The 19,205-nt window shown below is 52.8% G+C and overlaps 1 protein-coding gene across 2 annotated transcripts; it reads left to right on the top strand.

Moving 5' to 3' along the window:
* The first annotated feature begins 138 nt into the window (after positions 1–138).
* Positions 139–9,366, top strand: CHRD (chordin). 2 transcript variants are annotated; one of them, XM_012641422.1, is made up of 23 exons: positions 139–499; positions 739–842; positions 1,313–1,442; positions 1,551–1,679; positions 1,778–1,877; positions 2,000–2,087; positions 2,447–2,588; positions 2,704–2,844; positions 2,926–3,008; positions 3,086–3,233; positions 3,405–3,511; positions 3,609–3,728; positions 4,337–4,493; positions 5,059–5,279; positions 5,727–5,840; positions 6,179–6,427; positions 6,516–6,609; positions 6,728–6,784; positions 7,054–7,157; positions 7,614–7,716; positions 8,090–8,244; positions 8,414–8,519; positions 8,908–9,366. In XM_012641422.1, exons 1-23 carry the CDS (start codon positions 352–354, stop codon positions 8,958–8,960), a joined length of 2,853 nt encoding a protein of 950 aa, XP_012496876.1. In that variant the 5' UTR covers positions 139–351; the 3' UTR covers positions 8,961–9,366. The 2 variants fall into 2 exon arrangements, with proteins under 2 accessions (XP_012496876.1, XP_012496867.1); XM_012641413.1 differs by having other exon boundaries at positions 8,905–9,366.
* The last annotated feature ends 9,839 nt before the right edge of the window (positions 9,367–19,205 follow it).

The raw sequence follows: 19,205 nt of genomic DNA, 5'->3' as shown, positions 1-19,205 counted from the left end.
GGCTCAGCCCGGCCCCTCGTCCAGCCGCCGCCACCGCCCCGTTTGCTGAGGAGGAGGTCCCCGGCCAGGGCGTCGGGCGCCGGGCATAAAACGGGCCGGAGCCGGCGCCCCGGGCACTAGAGCCGCGTACGGCCCGGGTCAGCGCCCGCCCGCCTGCGCTCCTCGCGGCCGCTCCTCCCGCCCCGCCCGGCCCGGCGCCGACTCTGCGGCCGCCCGACGAGCCCCTCGCGGCACTGCCCCGGCCCTGGCCCCGGGCCCCCTACAGCCGTACCGCCCCCGGCCCGGCCCTCCTCCCTCTCCTCCTCCCTCCTCCCTCCTCCCTCCCGCCTCCCCAGCTGTCCCGTTCGCGTCATGCCGAGCCTCCCGGCCCCGCCGGCCCCGCTGCTGCTCTTCGGGCTGCTGCTGCTCGGCTCCCGGCCGGCCCGCGGCGCCGGCCCCGAGCCCCCCGCGCTGCCCATCCGTTCTGAGAAGGAGCCGCTGCCCGTTCGGGGAGCGGCAGGTAGGTGGGCGCCGGGGCGGGGGTGGGAGGCACCGGCGGGGAATCCGGCTTGGGGCAAGTCCGCGCCGGCCCGGAGGGGGCGCCGGGCACAGGTGGCTCCGCGTAGCGGGCAGCCTGGAGGGGTGGGCGGGGGCCGCGAGGTGCCTGGTGCCCGGGGACCCAGAGCCCTGCAGGCAGCGCCCGGGGCGGGTGCACGGCATAAGCGGGGCAGCCGTCGCCAGCCAAGCCCGTCCCCGCAGGCTGCTCCTTCGGCGGGAAGGTCTATGCCTTGGACGAGACGTGGCACCCAGACCTGGGAGAGCCCTTCGGGGTGATGCGCTGCGTGCTATGCGCCTGCGAGGCGGTGAGTGGACCCCGCGGCCCGGCCCCTCGCGGGTGGGGGAGCGCTGGGGTCCTGGTCCTCGGAGCTGCTGAGGAGAAAGAGGCTAGCCGCAGATATTTGGGATATTTTTCTGGTGGAGGAAGGGGAAGATCGTCCCCTTCGAGTCTCAGATGTTGACTATTACTGATCGCCCACTTTGTGTGAGGCTCCATGCCAACCCCGTTTAGTTTGTCTCTCATTTAACTCCCATTACAACCCTGCTAGAAAGATACTATTATTATCCCCATTTTCCAGATAGGGACTTTAAGGCCCAGAGAGGTTAAGTACCTTGCGTGGGGCAACGCAGCTTGTAAGTGGCAGAGTTGTCTCACTCCGCGGGACCCTGGTCTTTGGTCCCTGGACTCTCCCCGCTGGACTCTCCCCGCTCGCCCTGGGGTCGCACCAGTTGGCATCTAGCACTCACTTGGTTTTCCGGTCTTCTCCGTGAGCAGCCTCAGTGGAGTCGCCGTGCCAGGGGCCCTGGCAGGGTCAGCTGCAAGAACATCAAACCTGAGTGCCCAACCCTGGCCTGCGGGCAGCCCCGCCAGCTGCCCGGACACTGCTGCCAGACCTGTCCCCAGGGTAAGACCCGCTCTGCCGTGAAGGCAGGCGGCAGGGCCGCGATACTGTGTCCTGGGCCACTTGGATGGGATGGCCAGCTGAAGCCTGTGTCCCCTATCCCTGGCGCAGAGCGCAGCAGTGCGGAGCGGCAGCCAACTGGCCTGTCCTTCGAGTATCCGCGGGACCCGGAGCACCGCAGTTATAGCGACCGAGGGGAGCCAGGCGCTGAGGAGCGGGCTCGTGGTGATGGCCACATGGGTAGGCGGGGGAGGAGGGGTACTGGAGGTGGGGTCGTGGTTGAGGCCGTGCTGCCAGCAACGGTTGACAGTGCTCAGGCCATCTTCCTCCCCTCGCAGACTTCGTGGCGCTGCTGACAGGGCCGAGGTCGCAGGCGGTGGCACGGGCCCGAGTCTCTCTGCTGCGCTCTAGCCTACGCTTCTCCATCTCCTACCGGCAGTGAGAAAGGGGACAGAGAAGGAGGCGGGAGGGGGTCAGCTAGGGGCAGGGAGGAAAATTGGGAGAGGGGTTGCTGCTGGCTCAGGCTCAGATACCCGCTTCACCCGACCCCTCATTCCCAGGCTGGACCGCCCCACCAGGGTCCGCTTCTCAGACTCCAATGGCAGTGTCCTGTTTGAACACCCGGCGGCGCCCTCGCGAGATGGCCTGGTGAGATGATGCCATTTATGAGTGCTTATCCAGTCTGGACACTGTGCTGAGAGCATGCTCTGAATTGCCTTCTTTGATCCTCACAGCAGCCCACTGGGAGGAAGGCACTGACATTATGATGCCCATTTTACAGATGAGGGAACTGAGGCTCAGTAGCAGAATGTGATTTGTTCAAGGTCACACAGCTAGAAAGTGGTAGAGTCAGGATTTGAACCCACGCATCTGGCTCCAGGGTCCCTCCTTAAGCTTTCTAGGGGGATCTGGAGGCTCCTTTCCATATTCCTTTTTCACCAGGCCTTTGCCTCTTAGTTGGCCTCTCTGCATACTGAGTGTAGGGCCTTCTTGTCTCTCTGTTCCAGGTCTGTGGGGTGTGGCGGGCAGTGCCTCGGTTGTCTCTGAGGTTCCTTAGGGCAGAACAGCTGCTTGTGGCCCTCGTGACACCCACTCACCCTTCAGGGGAGGTTTGGGGGCCTCTCATCCGGCACCGGGCCCTGGCTGCAGGTAACGGGAGCAAACAGCCCCTGGATGTGAGGTTCTGAGTCTTCTCTGTCCCCAGGTGTGGGGTGGGTTGAGAAGGCAATTTTCTGATAGGTTCTCATGGTTCTTCCTCCCCTAGAGACCTTCAGTGCCATCCTGACTCTGGAAGGCCCCCCACAGCAGGGTGTAGGGGGCATCACCCTACTTACTCTCAGTGACACAGAGGACTCCTTGCATTTTTTGCTGCTTTTCCGGGGGCTGTTGGAACCCAAGAGTGGGGGTAAGTGGGATGGGGGAAAAGCATGTGAGAAGGGTAGGAAGAGCACCTATCTCAGAAATGTCCCCATGTGTGGCCTTGCAGGACTAGCCCAGGTTCCCTTGAGGCTCCAGATTCTGCACCAGGGGCAGCTACTGCGAGAACTCCGGGCCAATGCTTCAGCCCAGGTGAGTGAGGGTCTGGCTCTTGCTGCTGCCTGCTCTGGCCTCTTATTGTTGCCCACCACACCTTGCTCTGTCCCCAGGAGCCAGGCTTTGCTGAGGTGCTGCCCAACCTGACAGTCCAGGAGATGGACTGGCTGGTGCTGGGGGAGCTGCAGATGGCCCTGGAGAGGACAGGTGGGCCAGGGCTGCGCATCAGTGGACACATTGCTGCCCGGCAGAGCTGTGATGGTGAGGTGGGGGCTGGCGGCCCTAGGGGCCCGGGTACGCACAACCATGACACACAGACCACTGCAAGGGAAGGGGCCAGGGTGGGTGTGGGAAAGATCCTGGGGGCTAGGGATTTGAGTGGCAGTGGGGCAAGCCTGCCTTGTCTTGTCCACCTGTCTTGTCCCTCTGTAGTACTGCAAAGCATCCTTTGCGGGGCTGATGCCCTGATCCCAGTCCAGACTGGTGCTGCTGGCTCAGCCAGCCTCACATTGCTAGGAAATGGCTCCCTGATCTACCAGGTAAAAGTCGGGGGCTGCAGGAGGTGGGGAGGGCAGGAGGGCAGGCCACAGGCCTTCACTGCCTCTCCACTTTGCCTCCCCCAACCCTGCCCGTCAGGTGCAAGTGGTAGGTACAAGCAGTGAGGTGGTGGCCGTGACACTGGAGACGAAGCCTCAGCGGAGGAATCAGCGCACTGTCCTGTGTCACATGGCTGAACTCCAGCTGGGAGGACACATGGTGAGGACTCCAGGCAGAGCTGGGCCACAGGGCCCATGTGTCAGGGCTGCTAATGCATGGGCTGTGGGAAGCCAGGTTGGCTTGATACTGAGTGGGGATGTTCAATATCATTCGTTCACTCGTGGGCTCTCTCATTGATTCATTTGAACATTTTATCGAGCCCCAGGCTAGGGACTGGAGTACAAAGAAAATCAGATGTGGCTCGTGTCCTCAGCAAGCTCACTGTCAAATGGGAGGAGTTAGACAGGGAGAATAGTGCAATAGACCATTTAGTAATAAATGTGATAGCGATGGTTGCTACTTATTGGGCCTTTGAATGTGCCAGGTACTGCATTGGTTGCCTTACTTACATAGTGTTTGACCTTCACAGTACCCATTTTATAGATGAGGAAGTGAAGGCTGAGAAAGGTTAAGTAACTCTTCAAGGTTGTTACATAGCTGGGAAGCGGCAGACGAGGGATTTGAAACTGGGCCTGCAAGGCTCTCATCCAGCGTTCCTGGTGTGTGCGAGTGTGTATGGGTGTAGTGGGGGCACGAAACATGCAAAGGCTTCATCAGCCTGGGCTTGTGTGAAAGCTGAGGAGGGCTTATCTTTCCCTGCCCCCCAGGCCATGGGTCTCTGCCCTGGGCTGGGTGCTCGGGGGGCTCATATGCTGCTGCAGAATGAGCTCTTTCTGAACGTGGGCACCAAGGACTTCCCAGACGGAGAGCTGCGGGGACATGTGACTGCCCTGCCCTACAGTGGGCATAGTGCCTGCCATGACAGTGAGTACCCCAGGGGTCTGGCTGCCCTGTGGTGTCCTCTAACCCTGTGGTTCCTAACACCTGGGCCTCAGACCAGTACGGGTCTGTGACTGATAGGAACCGGGCTGCACAGCAGGACGGGAGTGGTGGGTGGGCAAAACTTCATCTGTATTTACAGCCACTCCCCACTGCTTGCCATCCCCCCGCGCCTCACCCCGGGTCTGTGCAAAAATTGTCTTCCATGAAACTGGTCCCTGGTGCCAAAAAGGTTAGGGATCGCTGCACTAACCTGTGACTTGAGCATGTAGGGGATGGTGCCAGAGGGCCAGGGCCTGGTGTGACTTTCTTTGTACCTGAGCTCTGGGTTGGCATTTGGAGAAGGTGGGGATGTATAGGGTGGCCCCGTTGGCAGTTTCTCCCTGTTGCCATGTGCAGGGTCTAAAACTTCCTGCTCCCTGGGCCCTGGACCTATGGGCAGTGTCTTCCTGCTCATGGAGTCTGTGTCAAGGGAGATGGGAAATGCTGAGATTGGGGGGCTGCTCTAGGCCACCTTCTCATCTGTCACTTCTCCTCTGTCTGGACCCAGAACTGCCTGTGCCCCTGGCAGGAGCCCTGGTGCTGCCCCCTGTGCAAAGCCAGGCAGCAGGTCATGCCTGGCTCTCCCTGGATACCCACTGTCACCTGCACTATGAAGTGCTGCTGGCTGGGCTTGGTGGCTCAGAACAGGGTACCGTTACTGCCCACCTCCTTGGGCCTCCTGGGATGCCAGGGCCCCGGCGGCTGCTGAAGGGATTCTATGGCCCAGAGGTGAGAATGTGATGGTAGGAGGCAGCTTTTTAGCTTGAAGGGTGGTGTGGGCCCGAGGTCGGGGGAGAGAGAGCAGGCAGCCAGTATTGCAGAGTTGGCATGGGCTCAGGGGGCAGACGGACCTGGGGGTGAATCTGATTTGGCTTTTTATTATTCATTCTCCTTTCTATGTCCTTCTCTGGTGGGATCCCTTGGATAATATGTAATATCCTGGACCTCTAGAGGGATAGTTGGGATGGACCAAAGCCCCCTGAAGTGGGGTGGCTTGCCGTGGACTTGGAGTCAGAGAGACTTGGCTTGTAAGCTCCACACCATTACCAATGGGCTTTGCTGCTCTGGAGACCTTATTTAACCTCCCTGGGTCTCAGTTTCTTCATCTGCAAATTGGGAGTAGTAGGCTCAGCCCAAACATGCGTTGTTCCCATCCATTTTCCTGTCTACTCGCAGGCCCAGGGTGTGGTGAAGGACCTGGAGCCTGAGCTGCTGAGGCACCTGGCGCAGGGCACTGCCTCCCTGCTGATCGCCACTAAGGGCAGACCCAGAGGGGAGCTTCGCGGGCAGGTAGGTGGGCAGTGTGGGCTGCGGGGCTGGTGCAGAGCTGGGCTGGTCCTGTGTGCCCTTGCCCTAGTCACTTGCTGTCTCTGAGCCCTGGGAGTGGTGATATCAGCCTGCCTGGCTGGTGGGGAGGACGAAGCCAGATATGGCACTTTAGGAGGCTGGCAGCCCACCGCTGGGTCCCTGGCAGCTGAAATGATTGTGGCGGCTGACAGCATCCCCCTGGGCCACTGCAGCAGCACCTTGTGTCTGCCCCGGAGGTGTCTCCTGTTGACTGGCCGGCTGGGGCTGGTGGAGACGCGAGGGGGAGCCCCGGTGCTGCCTCAGACGGCCTCTCCTCCCAGGTGCACGTCGCCAACAAATGCGAGGTGGGCGGCCTGCGCCTGGCGGCTGGGACTGAAGAGGCGCGGGTGCCCGGGGGTCCGGATGCAGCGGCCGCAGGATTGCCCGCGCTGCCCTCGGTGCCTGCCAAACCTGGAGGTCCCGGGCGGCCCCGAGATCCCAACACGTGCTTCTTCGAGGGGCAGCAACGCCCCCACGGGGCTCGCTGGGCTCCCAACTACGACCCGCTCTGCTCGCTGTGCACCTGTCAGGTAGGAGGCCCAGGAAGGGTACACTGGGTCCCGAGGTGTGGGGCAAGGGGCCCGGGCACCCCGTCAGCACCCCCTACCCTCTCTGCAGAGACGAACGGTGATTTGTGACCCCGTGGTGTGCCCGCCGCCCAACTGCCCGCACCCGGTGCAGGCTCCCGACCAGTGCTGCCCCGTGTGTCCAGGTGAGTTCGCTGCAGGGGAGGACAGGGGAGTGGAGAGGCCTGGCTCTGGGGAGGATGGGTCCTCTGGGGAGGGGAGGAGAGGTCATCCTCTGCCTTCACCATTTCTTTGGCTCTGCAGAGAAACAAGATGTCAGAGACCTGCCAGGGCTGCCCAGGAGCCGAGACCTGGGAGAGGGTGAGCTGGAAGGGGGCGTGAAGGGGTGGGAGGATCCAGAGGAGCCACTGCATGGGACCAGGAGGGGCACAGGAGGGGCACAGTAGATATGGGGGTGGGCTGACAGGCACAATTCCAATTGACACCTAATAGGCCTCATTAGTGTGACTGGCTCACAAGCAGGCCCTTGGGTTAGGCTAGTGTGGGGTTGGCCTGAGGCTTAAGCCTTGGTCGTGGGCCCAGGTGATAAGCTCAGTAGTAATAGCCACTGGGTACTGTCGCCCTACCAGGCTGCTATTTTGATGGTGACCGGAGCTGGCGAGCAGCGGGCACCCGGTGGCACCCTGTTGTGCCTCCCTTTGGCTTAATTAAGTGTGCTGTCTGCACCTGCAAGGTATGGCCACCCAATCTTCTCTGGTGCCATAACCCAGCCAGATCTGCAGAGATGGGGAGGGGGATGCCAGGAGAGGAAGACCCGTCCTTGATGAGCAGGATTCAAGGATCAAAACAATATGAGAAGAGCCCCCGGGCTTTGAGAGTCAGCTTCCTGTAGGGAAAGGGAAAGGGCTGACCTGGGTGAATTCTGGCTCTGCCCCTGACAAGCTCTCCAGGACCCCGGGTGCTCTCTGCAGCTTTCTGAGCCCACTTTCCTCTCCTATAAGCAGATACGATAGCACCTGCCCTGCAGGGTTACAATGAAGATTTGAGTTCAGGTATATAAAGCAAGCCCAGGCCTCTGGGTAAAAGGCCATAGATATATTACATTTGAGGTGTGGAAAAGGAATCGATGGAAGCAGGAGGCTTATGTGCCCCTTCTTCCTGACTCCCTTCACTCAATGGATCCCTACAGGGGGGCACTGGAGAGGTGCACTGTGAGAAGGTGCAGTGTCCCCGGCTGGCCTGCGCCCAGCCTGTCCGCGCCAACCCCACTGACTGCTGCAAACAGTGTCCAGGTGAGGGCGTGCAGGCACTGAGGCCTCACCTTTGGGCTTGGGGCAGGCCTTGTCCTGGGTGAGGGGATGCATGGTGAGGGTGAGGATGAGGGGAAGGGTTTCCTCAGCCAATTCAGCATTTCCTGCGCACTGCTCTGTGCCTGGTCTGGAGCCAGGACTCTAAATGCAATGGAAAGAATGTGATGTAATAGTGGGGTATGGTGGGTTCTGGCTCCTGCTCCATCCACCCATCCACCTATGCATCCATCTATCCATCTATCCATCTAAATTTATCACCTACTAAGTGCCAGAAACTGCTAAATGCTGGGGATTCAAAGAGAAATAAAACCTGATTGGTCCTCCTGACTGACCTCTTCCTCCTTCACTCCCACAGTGGGGTCAGGGGCCCACTCCCAGCTGGGGGACCCCATGCAGGCCGATGGGCCCCGGGGCTGCCGTTTTGCAGGGCAGTGGTTCCCAGAGAGCCAGAGCTGGCACCCATCAGTGCCCCCCTTTGGGGAGATGAGTTGTATCACCTGCAGATGTGGGGTAAGTGGGGAGAGGGGCTTGTGTGAGGTGGGCATTGGGAGCCTGGCCTGGAGTATGGCGACCTTCCCAGGGAAGGCAGACTCCCAGGGCAGGCTTCTCTGAAGAGGATGAAGGCTACTGTGCCCAGGGCCTCTGGGGGACCCTCTGTATCTGCTCTGTCCTGCGCCAGGCAGGGGTGCCTCACTGTGAGCGGGATGACTGTTCACTGCCACTATCCTGCGGTCCGGGGAAGGACAGTCGATGCTGCTCCCACTGCACACCCCGGCGGCAGCGGCGTGAGTCAGGGAGGGGGCAGCAGCTATGGCTGAGGGCTGGGCTGACGGCTGAGGCTGACGGTGGGATGCCCAGGGAGGGAAGAGAGTGCCGTCTGGGGGCCAGGAACGTGCGGCCTGCCTTGCAGGTGCCATGCTGATCCGCCCTCACAGCAACCTGGTGGAGTTTGTTATTTATTACCTTTTTTTCACAAGTGAGATTTCAGAAGCTCAGAGGAATTAAGCAACTAGACCAAAGCCCCACCCAGCCGGTGTGCACTGACCTGCTTAGAAAATTGTGACCTTTCTGGGGCCAGGGCAGAGATGCTCTGCTCCACCATCCATGCCTTTCTCTATGCCTCTCCAGTCCCTCTCTCCTCCTCCAATACTCCCTCCCATCTGTCTCCAGCAGCTCCAGAGACCAGGACTGTTCCAGAGCTGGAGAAAGAAGCCGAAGGCTCCTAAGGAGCAGCCGGAGGGCCACATGACCAAGAGGATGGGGCCCGAGCTGGGGGAAGGGGTGGCACCGAGGACCCTGCATTCTCCCGTGGGAAGCCCAGTGCCTTCGCTCCTCTGTCCTGCCTCTTCTCTCTCCCCCACTACCTCCGGGAACCACAACTCCATGAGGGGAGAGGCAGCCGTGCCAGGCCAAGGCCATATCCGCTCCAACTTCTCCCTGTCACCCTCGGCCTCTGTCCTGGAAGCCCAACCCCTTTCCTTCTGTACATAATGTCACTGGCTTGTTGGGATTTTTAATTTATCCTCACTCAGCACCAAGGGTCCCCCCACTGCATTCCTGCTGCCCCTGAGCTGAGCAGAGTCATTATTGGAGATTTTTGTATTTATTAAAACATTTTTTTCAGTCTTTGGGCTTGAGATTAGCTCTTTGTGGGCAGGAACCTGAGTGGGTCCTAGAGGAGAAGGGTCGGACCATAGGAGGTGAGAGAGGAGCCATGGCCCCACAGGCCTCCCCTGACACTTGCGGAGCTATAAGAGACCCGGGAAGGAGCAGGGTGGCACAGCAGTTGGCCGGCATGCCTAGATTCGTAGAGGGGCTTGGGACTGTCCTTGAGATGCACTAGAGCCTCGAGAACTCAGGCAACCTGAAACAGGATTTAGATTCAAGTTTAGTTATCCATGTTGCTGTTATTTTTGCTGACTCTTATGTTTGAAGTTGTTCCAAAGAGAGAAACAAAAGTGTCACCAGCCTCGAACTTGTTTTTAGCCAAAAAGTGAGGCAAACACTTTCCTGTTATTCTTCTGTCTCAGAGACTAATTGTGTTATGGGCCAGTTCTGGGGCAAATCTGGATCAAAGTGGGTTGGAATCAGCTCTGGTCTGGCTCTTGGCTGAGCTTATCTTTTTTTTTTTTTTTTTAAATCCCTGAGACATCACCAAGAAGTCTGAGCTTATCTTGAGACCAAGTGATGTACAGAATAGGACAAGACCCTGCTACCCCTTTGTCCCCTTCCTCCATCCCCGTTCCTGTCATCAGAAACAGGGCATTCCCACAGGCTCTAGGGAATAAGGGCATCAGAATAGAAATCTAGCAAATGCATTTACCTGCAGCTCTAGCTTCCATATAAACGATGTGGGGTGAAATGAATCTGGAATTTTATGATCTGGTAGTGCAGGGAAAAGGAAAATCATAGCCTTCTTATTTAGTGTTAGGCATGCCGTATGTGCTTAAGAAGTTATTAGCCCACTGAAGCATCGAGTTCCGGTTCTGCTGTTAACTAGCTGAGTTATTTAGCTTCCATGAACCCCTGTTTCCTTTCTGTAAAACAGATATCTCCCTCACAAGATTCAATCAGAACTCATGCATTACACAGCTCAGTGCCGGGCACACAGTAGTTGGAAAGAGCACTCTAGCTGAGGTGGGATTTCTGGGGCTGCTTTGGGGTGAAGCCAGGGGAAACATGGGGAGGAGAAGGGCAGTGGGAATGATATTCTGCTGAATGCTTGGGGCGGGGTGTGGAGGGGCCAGGCTGAGATGAAGGGATGATAAGGATGGGGATAACTGGACTTGGCCCAGAGCCCTGGCTGTCATAGGAGGATGGTGAGGGCCAGATATGGATGAAAAAGCAGAATTCAGCATGAGGTTAGACTCAGGGAATGAAGCACAGCACCATGTGTGGTATGATGGAGGATTTGGTCAGAAATGGATGTGCCGACATGACAGTATTGTCCTCCTCGGTGAGTAATGAGGGAGTCTGGAGGGAAGAAGGGTTGGGAAATTTTGATCCTTAGATTTAACAAGAGCTTGTTACTGATGCTCACAACACTAGGGGAAGGGTAGATGCAGACAGCAGGGAGTCAGGTGAGTCACCCACAGGCTGGCTCAGTGGGCTCCATGAGGCAGGGCCCAATCCCATGGATCCTGAACTGCAGGCACCCAGCTGGGATTCAGAACAGGACTTGGTGGATGTCACCTGAGAGAATGAATGAACAGCTAATAGATCTAGGCAGAGTGACATCTTCTTTAGACAAAAATCCTTGAAACACCTTTCCCATCCTAGCTTGCATTCCAACCAAGCCTGGCCAGTCCCCAGGTTCTGCCTGAGCCTGGAGAGGTGGTATGGTGACCCAGAAAGTCTAGCCCTGTGCAGTGTGCGAGGGACTTCACGTCAGACTTCCCAGAGCCCTGGTATTCAGAGACCTCAAGAGGGCACCCCATCCATTTCTCTTCAGGTGATGGCACAACCAGCAGAGAGCCCTTTCCCTTTCTAAAAAAAGAAAACAAAAACAACCCAACAACAACAACAACACCCAAGTAGAGGCCCATTTCCCCTGGTAGAGCATTTCAGTGTCTCAAAACAGTTATTGGTAGGATTTCAAATTTGGTCCCTAACCCTTGGGTCAGTGAGGCCTGCTCGTTGCAGAGGGTTTGACTAGACCTCTGAGCTTCTCTAGCAGAGAGAGACAGGAAGTAGGGCATAGAGGCTCTGGCTGGCTGGAGAAAGGGAGCGGTTCGATATATCTGTTTTTGGAAGAGATGCAGTCCTCTACTTTGCCATGTTCTACTTGTGGAACGACCTTTTGTGTATTCCCCGGTGACACCCTTTACCCACGTTTCATATGCCAAATCCAGCTCGTGCTATGTCAGGCAACGAACAGCCTCCAGTTCCAAGCATGGGGCAGTGGTGCTGCAGGAGCCATCAGTTCACTTTTGGCCAAGTCGCCAGAGCAATGTCTGTGCAGCGACTTAAGAACAGTCGTTTTCAAACCCCAGCCTTGGATGTGTGACAGTGCCACGGAGCAGAGGGTGAGATGGGGGTGGGGTGAGTGGAGCGGCCCAGGGTCCCTGCTCTCCTCTCGGGCAGCTGCTCAACAGCTAGGAAAGCCTGCATTCCAAAGAAGACTTGGTTGCTTTCAAACAAGTTTTAGAACAACTGTTCTATTGCATTTCACCCCTTAGTCTTTTGTAAAAATAATGGGAAATAGAAAAAACAAAAGCGTGACGCTTTTGACACAATGAAAGTGACAGAAAGGAGAGGTCTCGTAATAAAATTGAGACAAAGAAAGATTTCACTGGGCATGCTGGAAGAGACACAGTTTAGCTTGTTGGATTTTAGGTAGTCAGAGATGATGTGTGAGGGAAAAAATGTGTATGTAGGGAGTGCATATATAATGTTATGGAGTGCTGGAAACACGTTGCTAAAGATGACAGAGAGGGAGGACTTATTGGGGATTGTGGAATGATTGTTGTGTTCTGAGAATGAAGCCACCCCTTATAACGTTTTTTGGCTTTGATGCATATTTTCATGTACACAGGGGCCGCCAGAATTGTATCTGCTCATCATAAAAGTCATTGTGAACAATTAGGGTAATATACAAATGGGTGAGAAAGAAAGAAAAATTCACTTGTTACTCTAACCCCTGAAAACTGCTCTTAAAAATGTCACTGAGCATTTTTCTAAGTTTTAGTTAGCTAAACGTTTAGTTGCCTGGCCTCACCCTGGGCCCTGCCCCTGCTCTGGGTCCTGAGCCTGTAGCGCCTTGGACCCCATCTGTGAAGTGGCTGTGATATCCCAGTTTAGGGTACGTGTGTGCTGCCTCTGGACCAGAGCACACGTACGTCTACACAACTAGGGAAAGCAGTAGAGTGCATTTAAGGGAAATTTGACCTTTTGTGTCGAAAATGGCCAGGGAGGCACAAAAACAGAAAGTTTGAGAAAAAAGTCTCCAATAGCTCAGAGAATCTGGCAAACTGGCATTCAGTGATTTAATTTTCATCAAATTGACTACAACCCACCAGCCGGGTCCCAGCTCCTCAGCTGATGGGTGTTGGGCAGGCCTGGAGGTTGTCCTGTTCTCGTATGGGTAGCAGAGATTGACCAGGGCCCCTGTGTCCCTTGGGAGGACTCCTTTACAGTTCTTTCTCGTCCACCTGCCTTGGCCAGGCTGAGCCACAGCCTCCTTGTGAGATGCCAGGGTTTGTCCTCCTTTTTTTGGAGTCCCCCATGTTCCACTGAGGTCCCTGGTCTACTGCAGGGACAGAGACCCCTCACCCTCTCATCTGTGCAGTGGGATGAGCGGGGACACAAGTGGAGGTAGCAGGTGCCATTCGAAGGGGAACTGCCTGACGGCATTGAGTCTGTCTCCACGCGGAGCAGAAAGGCTGCTGTCTGGGTATTAAAAGGCAACTCCGCCAAGTACATGTGCTTCCAGCCCAGCAGCTGGTGGACCTCATGAGCCTGACATGATTGGTGAAGAAGCACATGAGCTTGGAGCAGGTGGCCATGGCTGTGACTTTCCACACTCACGGCGAGAAGACCCTGGAGACTGCACGCACATCCTGCTGTTGCTGCCGGTCTTCCTTGTGGTCCTGGAGCTTTCAACACTGAAGCCTGGGTCCCTGACCAGCCCCCACTCTGGGGGAATGTGGGGAAGTGGGAGGGAAGCTGGGGGCATTCTCCTCTGCACGAATGTAAAAAAAAGTAAAGAACTTGTCCGTCAAAACTGAAACCTTCTGTAGTCTTTTCTGCCTTCTACATGGACAGCGGTGGAGACCTAGTCATTATACTAGTCTGGAGGGAGGGTTGGGGTCAGTGGTGGTAAGCAGTGAGACAAGAGGCTGCAGAGAAAGGAGGCCAGGGGAAATGTCCCCTGCAAAAGTAGCTAAGGCCTTTTATTGTATACTATTTCTCTTACAAGTAATTGATTGAATCCATTTTAAATAGCTAATAAATGCATGCAAAAGGTACAAAATGATAACTAGGAAAGAGTTTCTTCCTCCCATCCCCATCCCCCAGGCATCCAGGTCTACTCCCCAGAGAGACCCACTGTTACTAATTTCTTGCATATGTGAAAAGCTTTTTGAGAACAGGGATGTCTAAGATCCCAGTTTCAGTCATTGCATTGTTGCGATATAGGCTAGTGCTTTTCAAACGTTCATGTGCATGTGGGTAATCGGGGGTCCCATTTAAGGGCAGATGCTTATTCAGGTCTGGGGCAAGGCCTGAGACTCTGCATTGCTGACAAGCTTCCAGGTGATGCTGATGCTGCTGGCCCAGGAACACATGATGAGTAGCAGGATGCTGACTGTCCATCACCTCACATTTTTAGCACAATCTTCCATACCACCAAGGCAGCATGTAGGTTTATTCATGCAACTAACATTTATTGAGCATCTTCTTTGAGCCAGGCACTGTCCTAGGTGCTGAGGATTCAGCAGTGAATTAAACTGACAAAAAGCCCTGCCTGTGTGGAGTTTATAGTCCAGTGGAGGAAGATAACTAACAAATATAAATAAGTCAATTATATAGTGTTCCAGAAGAAGATGGTGTTATGGGAAAAACAGAGCAGGAGAAGAGAAACTGGGAGTTCCAGGGGAAGAGGATCTGGGTGCAATTTTAAAGAGAATGGTCAGAGAATGCCCCAGGGAGGTGACATTTAGAATAAAACCATGGGGATATGTAGCCATTTTCTTTTAAACTATGAATGCAGCTAAGTTCCTTGTCAGGAGACACCAAGGGAAGAGACCTGCCATAATTGTAAGATTCATGTGAAATCAATATGTTGGTAGATATCGGAACTCAGTGTAAGAGAGGACTCTGAGAAAATGAACCCCTTGGGATACTGGGGAGAGAAATGGAGCTCTGCAAGAATAGAGGGTAAAGTCTTGATTCAATTGTATTTAGATTTCAAAGGACATGGTATTTCATCTAACATTTAAATTATATACTGTATAAAGATGAAATATGACCAGAGTGAGTGTTAAATAAATAGCTACTCCCTGGTACAATTAGGTCACATACATCAATGTGTCAGTTCTGTGAGCGTGAGTTTACTTACAAGAGAAACCTACCCAAGCTTTCCGAGTCTGGAGAAGGAGCAAGAAGGGAGGAGGATCTATTCAGGACTAGGAAGAGACCCTATTGCAAAATCTCTACTAAGGAAGAATTGCAATTTAAGCACATATTTTGTGGTTGGAAATGTTAGAGGCCAAAATGCCACATGAAGCATAAAGAAGTTTCCAGGTTGGCAGATGAGGCAGGCTGCAGTTTGAAAATCTCACTGAATGCCACCCAAAGCAGCACCATGCCAGGAATCACAAATAAGCTCCTGGAAACTCTGAGGAAAGGGGTTAATGTGAAAGAAGGGGAACAAAGGAAAGATGGTGAGGGAAAGTACCTGGTAGACCATCCCGGAAGGGCAGGCTCCAGACGTCGGAGGACAAAAGATGCCTCATTCTCCCCCAGCAGCTGCAGCAGCTGGAACCAGTCCAGCCCCTTTGAGTGGAGCAGGGGGCCTGCTTGGGGAGAGGCCCAGCACCCCTCTTTCTGACACCCCCTTCCAGGTCCCAGGAAGTCTAAATCAGATTTATTTACAGGACCCCACTCTCCATGGCAAAAGATCACTGCACCTGCTGGCTGATGTCTGAAATACCTTTAGTGGAGACTTTTCCTTCTGAAAGTGGAAGATGGGAGTTTTTCAGTGCTAATAGCTGGCGAAGATATTAGGTCACCTGCTAAAGTAGAATCTGTCAGTCAACAAATGTAATTGATTATTGTCAGGTCCGGTTCCTTTTGACAAGAGGGAGGGGTAGAGAGGGATGGATAACTGAAGGGTGAGGACGTAGGGCCATGGGACGTCACAGCCAGCCTTCCAGGCAGACACATTTACAGGGGCCGGGCTATTTACCTTCAACAGCTCCACAGAGGAATAGTCGCTGTGTGGGGAGACATTTCTGTCCTGCACATCTGTGCACTCGCCCAGCTTAGCGGGAACTCTGCCACTCAGACATATGATTCACATCAACTGTGTTTTTCATGAGTTTTAGAGACTTTTTTTTTTTTTAAAGCAAAGCTGACATCATTATGAAGGAACTTTTTTCTCATAGGTTCCATCCGAGGTACCACTGGAAACGTCATCAGGGAAGACCTTCGGAAGTTGCTTCTTTTCCTCCTTTCTTCCAGACATAGATGAATGAGGGGAATTCCTAACAGGGATTTAAAAAAATAGTGTTTTACTTTTGTCTGATTTTAAATGTAATGATTCTTCATTGGAAAAGTTTTGGAAAACAGAACAGTATAAAATGAAGATATTTGAAGCTAATTACTTAATAAAATTAAAACTCCAACTCAGAACGATCATCATTTACCTTTGATTTTTCCCCCCTTTCTTTTTTTTCCTGAAGATTAATATACCATGGTTTATTTCAAAATTTCAGATGGTATTTTAGTGAGCCATGTTTTTTAATTATAAAAATGTTTACTTGAAGTAAATAAATTGGTAAAAAAAAATCAAACAACAAAACAAAATAAATTGGGAAAATTCTTTGTGGAGAATACAAAGTTTTCTGAGGTTTTTCTTCTTTCTCTGTGTATTTTGTTGAGTTCACCCTGTGTTTGTAGTTTTATATCCCTCTTTTCCTTACTTTGCCCTATTCCCACACATATGGTAAGTTTTTGCCATAGATTGTTGGAGCTGGAAGAAGGATAATGCCAGGTGCTTGCTAGTTTTGCACATCTGGATGAAGCTAGATCCGGTGGCCAGAGTGACACTGAAACCCCAGTCTGAGGCCATCTTGGAGGGCTAGACTCGGCCCTTGGTCCAGTCGGTTGACAACAGAGCAGGTACTTGGCGCCCACACCTGGGATGAAGAATAAATGAGTTCAGATACCCAACATGAACCGCAGTGGGGAGTAGCAGCGAGCAATCAGGGAACTCCAGCTCCCCATTCATTTTCTAAGAGGTGGCAGCAGCTGGAGGGAGTCTGAGATGTGACTCCCAGGGAGGAGGGGTGGCCCCCGAGGTCAGTCAAGAGCTGCTCCAAAGCTGGATGCTCTCTCTCCACATAGCTGTGGTTATCTTCATAGTTTGCAATGTGTGTATTCATTTGGTTGCCAAGAAGACTCAGCTGAGTAGGTTTGGGCTCAGTAGACTGACATTTTGGAAGGAGAAGGAAGGCAGTTGGGGGTGGGGGAGCACCATGAGGGGTGGGAACAGCCTGCTTTGCTAGTGATCCTTTGGTTGCTTGACCTCCACTGCCTCAGTGTGCTTACTCATGAAAACTTCTCAGAAATATGGCGGATCTTGAGCTGGCAGCAGCTTCGTTGAGTGGTGTGAACTCAAGGACTGAAACTTGCTAGCCGTGTGACCTAGGGCAAGTCATTTGCCATATCTAAGCATCAAACTTCCTGCAAAATGGTGATGATAATGGTTACCTGTATGATTGCTATCGGGAGTACAGAAGACATATGTACCATGCTTGGCATATGGGTGGCATACGGTTGGCACTTGGTTGGCACTTGATACCATTGCAATACTTGGATCTGATAATGGGTGTGAGAATCATTAAGGAGGCATGACATGCTCACATGCCGACGAAAGGGTGAGGTAATTCTGGGGTGGAGGGGACTGAGTGTTCAGGCTTCCATTATGTGATGGGACAAAATTATTACTGTGGGCGTGACCACACCATTTCTACCTTTGGCAGCGTGTCAAAGAAAATCCTCTGAGCCCACCTACTCCCCGCCCTCCTTTTCCACCCTAGAGGAAGCATTCTTAGGTTAATCTGCCTAAGTGTGAGAGAGGTGGGTGCAGGGGTGAGGGCTCTAGGGCTAGAGGCGGCCGGTGAGTGGAGGAGCAGTGTGCAGGAGCACATGTGGGGCGGGAGGGGAGTGGATATGAGAGAAAAGAGATCCTAACATGCTGCTGTGGGCTGTGTTTATGGGTCTCCTTTAATATTTTTCAAGAGATGAATAAAAAAAGGAATTTCTTTTTGTGGTAAAATTTATATAACAAAATTAACCTTTTAAACCACATTTAGGGTGTATAATTCAGTGGTATTAAGTACATCAACAATGTTGTGCAACCATTGCCACTACCCGTGTCCAAAACTTTTTCATTATTTCAAACAGAACCTCTGTACCCATTAAAACATAAATCACACCCCCAGCCCCTGGTAACCACTATAACCTCCACTCTACTTTCTGTCTCCATGAATTGGGTTATTCTATATTCTAGGCACCTTATGTAAGTAGAATCATACAATATTTGTCTTTTGTGTTGGGCTTATTTCATTGATCATAACCTTTGCAAGGTTCATCCATGTAGTAGTGTGTATCAGAATTTCATTCCTTTTTAAGGCTAAATGATATTCCAGTATATGTAGAATTATCCCTTGGTATCTGCTGGAGATCGGTTCCAGGACCCCCATACCAAAATCCGAGGATGCTCTAGTCCTTTATATAAAATGGTGTAGTATTTGCATATAACCTACACGACCCTCTCATATACTTTAAATCATCTCAAAATTACTTATAATATCAATACAATGTAAATAGTATGTATTGTTATATTATATTGTTTTTTATTGTTATATTGTTATTTAAATGTTTTTCCTCAAATTTTTTTTTTTTTTTTGAGACAGAGTCTCACTCTGTTGTCCAGGCTAGAGTGCTGTGGTGTCAGCCTATCTTTCAGCAACCTCAAACTCCTGGGCTCAAGCTATCCTCCTGTCTCAGCCTCCCAAGTAGCTGGGACTACAGGCATGTACCACCATGCCCGGCTAAATTTTTCTATATATTTTTCCAGATAATTTCTTTCTATTTTTTCAGTAGAGACGGAGTCTCGTTCTTGCTCAGGCTGGTCTTGAACTCCTGAGCTCAAATGATCCGCCCACCTCGGCCTCCCCTAATGCTAAGATTACAGGCGTGAGCCACCACACCTGGCTGCCTCAAATATTTTTGATCCATGGTTGGCTGAATCCCCAGATGCAGAACCCACAGATACGGGGGGCTGAACGTATAAGCCACATTTTGTTTATCCATTCATCAGGTGATGGACATTTGGGTTGTTTCCACCTTTTGGCTACGATGAATAATGCTGCTATGAACATTGGTGTAGAAGTATTTGTTAGAGTCCCTGCTTTCAATTTTTTGGCTATATATCTATTAATAGAAGTGGAATGGCTGGATCATACTCTAATTCTGTGTTTAACTTTGGAATGCCTCTTTAAGTGCCGTGGGCTATCAGACTGCATTGTTTGTTCTTATTACGTTTCTCAAATCCTTTCATTCTGCTATAGTTCCTCCCTCTCCTTGTTTCATGCCATTGATTTGTTGGAGAAACTGGATTATTTGTCTCCAGAGAATGATCCACAGTTTAGATTTACTTGTTGCCTACTCATAGTGCTATTTAGTTTGTCCTCCATCCCCCATATTTCCTGTAAACTGAAAGTTAAATACAGAGTCTTGATTGG

The sequence above is a fragment of the Propithecus coquereli genome, unplaced genomic scaffold (assembly GCF_000956105.1).
Source record: "Propithecus coquereli isolate 6110/MARCELLA unplaced genomic scaffold, Pcoq_1.0 Scaffold10, whole genome shotgun sequence".
NCBI classification, from domain to species: domain Eukaryota; kingdom Metazoa; phylum Chordata; class Mammalia; order Primates; family Indriidae; genus Propithecus; species Propithecus coquereli.
The sequence above is the reverse complement of the archived record's forward strand: the minus strand, read 5'-3'. Positions and strand labels throughout refer to the sequence as shown.